This window comes from Oncorhynchus mykiss, chromosome 16 (genome assembly GCF_057628025.1).
Source record: "Oncorhynchus mykiss isolate SJ-2025 chromosome 16, ASM5762802v1, whole genome shotgun sequence".
Taxonomy (NCBI): domain Eukaryota; kingdom Metazoa; phylum Chordata; class Actinopteri; order Salmoniformes; family Salmonidae; genus Oncorhynchus; species Oncorhynchus mykiss.
In genome coordinates, this window is record NC_143037.1 from 40799015 (window position 1) to 40807161 (window position 8147).

General features: G+C 38.0%; 1 protein-coding gene across 2 annotated transcripts in view; it reads left to right on the plus strand.

The window, feature by feature from the left end:
• plxnb1a (plexin b1a) overlaps window positions 1-6949 on the plus strand; it is a 50657-nt gene extending 43708 nt beyond the window's left edge. For both annotated transcript variants that reach the window (XM_021565733.3, XM_021565734.3), the window contains 3 exons: window positions 1313-1388; window positions 1541-1615; window positions 1726-6949. In XM_021565733.3, coding sequence (XP_021421408.3) covers window positions 1313-1388; window positions 1541-1615; window positions 1726-1830 — 256 coding nt within the window. In that variant the 3' untranslated portion in view covers window positions 1831-6949. The remainder of the gene's footprint in view (window positions 1-1312; window positions 1389-1540; window positions 1616-1725) is intronic.
• The last annotated feature ends 1198 nt before the right edge of the window (window positions 6950-8147 follow it).

Below are 8147 nucleotides of genomic sequence, written 5' to 3' on the forward strand. Positions count from 1 at the left end.
TAGTGTTATGGCGTAGGCATGTATGGCTGCCAATGGAACTGCTTCCCTTATATTAATTGATGATGTGACTGCTGACAAAAGCAGCAGGATTAATGAAGTGTTTGGGGCTATATTATCTGCTCAGATTCAGCCAAATGCTTCAAAACTCATTGGACGGCGCATCACAGTGCAGATGGACAATGATCCGAACCATACTGCGAAAGCAACCCAATACTTTTATATAGTCCAAGAAGTGGAATGTTCTGCAATGGCCAAGTCAATCACGTGACCAGAATCCAATTGAGCATGCATTTCACTTGCTGAAGGCAAAACGCCCCAAGAACAAGCAGGAAGTGAAGACAGCTGCAGTAAAGGCCTGACAGAGCATCACCAGGGAAGAAACCCAGCATCTGGTGATGTCTATGGGTTCAAAACTTCAGGCAGTCATTGACTGAAAGATTAAAACTCACAATTTAATTTGTTATTGTTAGTTTGTCCAATTAGTTTTGAGCTCCTAAAATTGGGGGGACCACATAAAAAGTGCTGTAATTCCTACACTGTTCAACCGATTTTGGAAATAAATACCCTCATATTAAAGCTGAAAGTCTGCACTTTCAGCTCATTGTCTCCCTTCAAGTCCGTTGTGGTGGCGTACAGAGACAAAATGATAACTTGGTCAATGTCAAAATATTTATGGACCTGACTGTATAATAAAATAACTACAGGCAGTGAGCACAGTATTCTATACATCTCCCCCTTCAGGAAGGAAAATGGAACCAAACAGGTGGAGGCTGGAGTGGTGGTGGGTAGCAAGAACAAGCACACTCATACTAGCAGTAGCAGAAAGTGGCAGAGGATGTGTGAGCAGAACCTGGTCAGTTTAAATAGACCGCCATATTAAGTATGAAGTGTTAGCATCTGATCTGCACCAATCTCAGACAGGTTAGCATTTTTCGTCATGAATCTTGTTCTGGAGGCAACTCTGCAGTGGTCATTTAGCTGACACAGCCACAAAGTCATACAATCAGATTTTAAATATAACCCCACTGCTAACCCTAATGCCTAAACTTAAATTAAGCACATTTTTGTTTTCATTCATTTATACAATATAGCTGGCTCCATCTAGCGTAAATTGCTCAGATCTGCCTCCAGGACAAGGTTTATTGGGATTAATATCAACTTGCCAATCTTAGCTGATGCATACACCTGGGTTTCCCTTCTGAACCAGCTTCTCTTTATGAATGAGTGGTGTGTGTGTATAGCATATGGATTTTATGAAGGGTGCACTAATCTCAGATTTCCATTCCATCTCTCTTTCTTTCTCTCTTTTCAGATACTATGCTGACATCAGGCAGACTATTTCTGCCAGTGACCAGGAAATGAATTCTGCTCTTGCAGAACTGTCTCGAGTATGTTACATAAAAATTAAAAATAAACACTGGTGCATGTTTTGACATAAATTTTCTGCTGTAGGCCTTTTCCGTTTAATCTTTGATTGTTTTTGCATAGAGCACTTAGAAGTTATGAACCAAAGTTTAAGTATTTCCACCTTTCTTTACAGAATTATGCTGGTGAGGTGAACTACCTTGTAGCCCTGCATGAGCTGTACAAGTACATCAACAAGTACTATGATCAGGTGAGTCCAACATTTTTATCCATTGGTTTTTGAGGCCCATACTTGTAATTTCTATTTGATGTTAAGCTAGTTGATGAACTTAACCTGTTATTGGTATTGTCTCCTCCCAGATCATCACTGCTCTAGAGGAGGACCCTACAGCTCAGAAGATGCAGCTGGGCTACAGGCTCCAGCAGATTGCGGCTGCCGTGGAAAATAAAGTCACTGACCTATGATAAGAGTGGCCCTGAGACGGGACAGGCCGAAACCCTGAGGAAAAGACACCCGCTGTGAGGAGTAGTCCGAAAGGAAAATAATGTGTGAAAAGGAAAAAGACCTTATGCATACAGGGATGTGATTTCCCTCTCTTTTTGGCAGACTGAAGGAAGTAAAGAAGGTTGAGCGGCACTCAAAGTGGTGCCCTTCTCTTTTTGCCATATCTGTGTAGAGTTACTGTGCGTAGATTCTCCTGACAAGCTGCACAGGAGATTTCCATAGCAACCTGACTACATTTACCCGCTGCTACTCAGTGTGTACATACATAGACATTATCCTGAGTAAATTAGCAAAGCCCTGTTGAACTCTCTGGACTGCTGCAGAGTTTCTGCAACACAAACAATGTCTTACTGGGATGAAATGGATGGATAAAGCTTACAGGACTAAAATTAATTGAATAGCACTTATTCAATTATGCTATTGTCATTCACTTGCTAATGCCTTCTGTTTCCCTGAATCACATTTTCAAAGTCTTACTTTTCTGGTATAACTATCCTTTGCAGACAACGTGTGAGGTAGTATGGTCTTCACTCCCCATCAATGTTTTTGTCGATCCACAAAGTTGTTCTGCTTCATGTAGTTGGACACTAAAGAACAGACTGCTTTCAATACATTGTGAAAATGTTAGGTACTCCATGTGCTGGCTTTTGTCGTCACCCAGCTTTGACATTCTCTATGATTGGAATGTTCCTTTCCAAAATCGGTATGATGTACAAATCATTTTTTGTGCATTTCTGATGGTAATTCTACGGTTCCCTATAATTGCAGTAGCCAAGCTGATGTTTTCCGTTCTAATGCTGAGATAATGATAGACATCTCTAGCTTAGACCTCCAGAGAAATCTCAGCTAGTTAATGTTCAACCTGCAGAATGTTTCCTTCTCTTAGCAGGGTGCCAGACTTCACTACACATTATCTGTCAATGGCAGACTAGAAGGTGTTCTCAAAAAGGTGTATTTTGTGAGCAGCAGGGGCTAGTAATCAAACACAACAATTCACAGAACTGAATGCGATCAAACAGTTTGTTTTAGAAAATGGCTGGTTATGTGACCAATATGACATTTTCTGCCAACACTGTGGGATGCGACGACTAACAAGCAACAGTTGTTCCTGTTTGCAGGTTTTTCCGACACTTGATTATTTGAACAAATCACGAGTATAGCAGGGTGTGTATCATCTGAATTTCGGAAGGGAGGAGATGACATTTGTCCTTCTGACTTAAAAGAAACTTGCAGAGAAAGGGGGGGTGAAGCTAACATTCGGTTTCCGCTCCTCATTCTAGTATCTTTTCTCATACATATCCCCCCCCCAGAACTTGAAAGAGTATCTGACACAATTCCGTAAGATTTTAGTTCTGGGTATCCGAGATTAGTATAGTTGTAAAGGTTGAGCGAAAGGAGTATGAGATTGGCAATATAATATTGTTTATCTCATAAAACTTGCAGCATGACATGTTTTTAGTCTCAACAATGAATCCTTTAGCCCAAGGCCTCATGACTGACCTTTTTTATGACTGAAATTAAACGGTAGCCCTATTGTTTGATTTTCACTAATACAACATTTTAACCCTCAAGCTACTGACTGGAGTCATTTTGACGCCCATAGGTATATTTATCATAGCCTAACGGTGGTATATTAAAATCTTCAAATTTGTAATAACAAATCTAAATCCATGTTTTTAGTGTTTCTGTATCAATGTGGGGGTCATTCCTCCAATTCGATGCCTTTTGGGATGTGTAATTTGGTGGGATTTTTTTGTTGGTGATTTCACCTCATTTTAACATTCTGTCATAAAAAGTACATGTTCAACTTAATAAAAACCGTGTTTTCCCATCTCAATAGGTTAAATAATTACTATAGTAAGTGCCAAATAAAGTAACCTGGTTGACAATTTAACCTTAAATCAGCCATAAATCTCCTTGTGATGGGGGGGAATGGAAGCTTGTTGTGTGCAACAGGGAGGGGCAATTTGAGTGCAAGCTTCAACATTTAAAAAAATAAACAGGCTAGAAATGTTTTATCTATAGGTAACAGGGTTGACATGTTATGCTCGACCCATTCAGTTTCCTACCAGAAAATGGCCAAAAAGAGTAGAACCATCTCACCTGTTTTTACACTCATTTCATTATCAGATGTTCAAAGTGTTCACCTTAAAATGAGGGACTGTTTTTTTTTTACCTTAAAATTAATCACTAAATAAATAAATAAATTAAATACTTTTCAGAAATTACTTTGTCAAAGCAACAAAATAACCAGGGCTACACAATCATGTGAGAACTTTTTGGGAAGTCACAGATGATGCACGGAGGGACATGTCAAAATGCTGAATTTTGGCACATTAGCAAGTCTTTATATAAAAAAATATATATGCTTTATTGAATTGTGCATGTGATCTATATTATAAGGGCACTTCATTGAACATAACAGGCTTTTAAAATTCAATATTGGCGCAAAAATTTGCCTTAAAATGTCAAAAGGACGCAAAAGATACAAATTTTGTGGAACAACCCATGGACTATTCAGAAATTCAATTCCTTTTGGGATAGTTTTGACACTAGTCAAAAACACTTAATTTTGTCTATAGTAATTTGATTTAAAAAATGACTTTTTATTTGAATCTAGGTTTCTCTAGACAAATACAAGTTATCCATTAGGTGGAGGGGGACCTGTATCAGTGATTTTGATCCAATACAGATCCTCTGCAGAGATACAGCTCCCCATGTAACTTACTTGCCTAACATTGTAAATTTCTTTGCCATGTATCGTATGACTGTACTACAAAACCAAAATGACCTTATTTTTGTGCATGTAAAACGTGTACAATGTTTGCCAGTGGTATAAATACTTGATAGAGCTGCAATAGACTCCAGCTACATAGAGAGCTGTATTGGTCTGTATTCTCTGGAAAGTTGTTATTCTAGGGCAAATCTCCCAAAAAGTATTTATTTGAATCCAGGTTTCTCTGGAGACAAAATATTAAGTTATACGTAATCATCAGAGGGTGGAGGGGGACCTGTATGAGTGATTTTGACCAAATAGACCGATCACCTGCAGAGATGGAGCAGCTTATGTACTCGCCTATGGTTATAAATCAAATCAATCACATTTTATTTGTCACATGCTTTATAGGCAACAGGCGTAGACTAACAGTGAAATGCTCACTTACGGGTCATTTTCCAACAATGCAATTAAAGATTGTTTTTAAATAGACATGAGGAATAAATACACAGTGAATAACTCAGTAAAAATAAAGAGTAGTGGTAGCTGGTAGCTGCAGTGTGTGTGTGTGTGTGTGGGGGTGGGGGGGGGTAAAAATAAAGGGAAGTCCAGGTAGCCATTTTAATTAGGTATGTAGCAGTCTTGTTTAAAAGTCTTATGACTTGGGGGTATAAGATGTTCAGGGTACTTTTGGTTCCAGACTTGGTGCATTGTTACTGCTTGCCGTGCTGTAGCAAAGAGAACCAACCGTCTGTGGCTTGGGTTGCTGGAGTCTTTGACAATTGTTTGGGCCTTCCTGTGACACCGCCTGGTATAGAGGTCCTGGATGGCTATAACTAGGTACGACCATGTACAAAATCTAAATTTACCTTCGATATATGCCAATTTGCAGTCAAAACCGCTCAGAACAGTCTGTCGGTCATATTAATACTTGGTAAAACTGTAATACGGAAACCCACTACCCTCTAAAATGAACACATTGTGTATTCTCTACGGTAAATGTTACATAAATTCCTATATTCTATAGGTGCAAGCAACTTGTGATATTTTGGATGCTTTACCATTTGTTTTGAGGTGACTTTGGGCATGCTTTTGAAGCATCCTGCCATAGCCTCTAACACTCCCATTGTTTTACTAACAGTGATGGTAATGCTGTCTGTGGGCTTAGTAAATAAAGTAAACTAAGCCATAAATTTGGTACATTTCTTTCAGGATCACTTTTTGAAGTGAATTTAATCATTACTTTTCAATAAAATGTAGAATATTTAAAATGGTGTACCGTTCCTTTAAACGGCAGTACTTTCTACCACAAAATATGACCATTTATATTTTCAACATTCTGAAAACGAAATGATGCTATAGTAAAATAATGGTAAATAAGATTTTTCTGTAGTAATGTGGATAGAATTTGGGAGAAAAGGCTGCAAATTGAATGAAGGAAACATATTTGAGTTTTTACAGAATATGCAAATTAACTCTAATTTAGCTAAAATAAGTGTTTTGGTCTCTTTTTTTTTCAGATTACATTAATTACATGTCTAATGTTTTTAAAAATAAATATGTTGCTATTTTGCTATGACTGTTGCTTTTTCAAATATAGTTTATTCTTGGGGTAACAATGAACCCAGATGGTAATCGATGTATGAAAATATTTTGGTAGCTTGAGGGTTAAAATATATTTTTAGGTTTTAAAATTGTATTTATTTATTTATTTTCCTGTCTGGTTGGCTGCTGGTTCGTTATCTATTTACGAAGACCAAATAATCAATGGAATTACAATGAAATCCATTGTTTGAAAGTGAGATCCGATTTCATGCAAACGCCTGTCATATTCTTCTTTGGTACTGATGACATAGTCCACAATGAATGAATTACACTGTTCTTTTTTTTTATATTTTTTAAATAAATGCAGTAGAAGCTTTATGTAGGCATATACTGGTCATGTTTTGACTTTTGACCCTTTTTTGATTTTCATTACTGTGTGTTTGTGGGTTGGGTAAGGGTATACTTTACAAAAAAATCTAAGTATCAAAATTACGACTCGCATTACATTCTGGGACTACTGCTTTTTGACATGTCAGTTTTTACATACATTTTTAGATTGTCAAGCTATAATAAGGGAATATCTGTTTGTTAGTAATGTAGAGCAAGTTATGTTGCCGATTTGTAAAGTACATTTTTGTCATCTCTTGCCATGGACATAGCAAAAGCAATCCTTGTTTGTTTTCCTTGCTAAATTCAAACACAATTTGGATTTCCTTGTAAATACTTTAACGATTTGTAAGTAAGCCTACCATTAGCTTTCTCTAACTGTTTGATAGGTGAAATGTAACTTAATGTCATGCAATAAAATAGTCAAAATGTCGATGTAATTTGTGGTTTTGTATTTAAAGTGATCATTATAGAAATTTGCTGCCAGTTTAGGGCTTTGAGAGTACCTCTGTTATGCCGGCCATCAACTGCACTACAGCAAGACCCTTCAAGCTGGAGTTAAGCCTACCCTATATGGAGCTAGTGGCCCTATATGTGCCTAGTGGTTAGAGCGTTGGGCCAGTAACCGAAAGTTTGCTTGTTAAAATCCCCAAGCCGAAAAATCTGTCGATCTGCAGTTGAGCAAGACACGTAACCCTAATTGCTCCCAGGGTTGCCGTCAATAATGGCTGATCCCTGGCCGTGACCCCACTCTCCGAGGGTGTCTCAGGATATGCAGAAAATATATTTCCATTTCACAGCTTACAATCATACAGGTTACCCACTTGTACATGCAGTGAAACAGGACTGCATGTACTTTTGGGGGCCCCCCACCTCGCAACAAAACATTTTAGAGGCCCCCTTCTTGACGGTGGAGAGAAATTAAAGTTCACTTCCTGCACTTACATTTTTTTTTGCCATGGCGCATAGAGAACTTGCTTTAAAATTGTACAATTTTCTTCAATTCTACACATTTTGCCATGGGTTGGAAATCATTTTTGTTGCTGTTTGATAGCCAAATTCCTGCAATTCTACACATTTTGTATTGACTTATGCCATGTTATGATATCCTGAGTAAGAATGACAAACAAAATTAACTGCATGCTTTCCCGAGTTGTAGTGGGAGGACCACGCAACATATGACTCCAAGCTTACTTCGATATGATGGTTATTATATACATTTTTGCACATAAACAAGTTTCCACCGCCATTTCTCGCATAATTCATTTTACAGACACAAAAAGATCCTACCTTTTCTATTATTATTTGGTCGGGGGCCCGAAGAGACCACTTATGTCGCTTATGCCTGGATCCGGCCCTGTAGAAGTGCTGACGTATGAAGAGTAAACTGTATCATTAAAAGCATCTTCACATCATTAAGGTCCAATTTGTCTGAAACAGATTTACCATTGAACATGCATATTAGTCCAGGAGCTGGCATAATCTAAATCTGGGAAAGTGACTTTTTAATGAAGGGAACCACAGGGTACTGCAGCACACTACTCAAAATGTGAATTGTGTTGCTTCATGTAGGCAGATGGTTTACAGTAAATGGTGTTTTTCCAATAATTTTCAGATTGCCCTATTTGT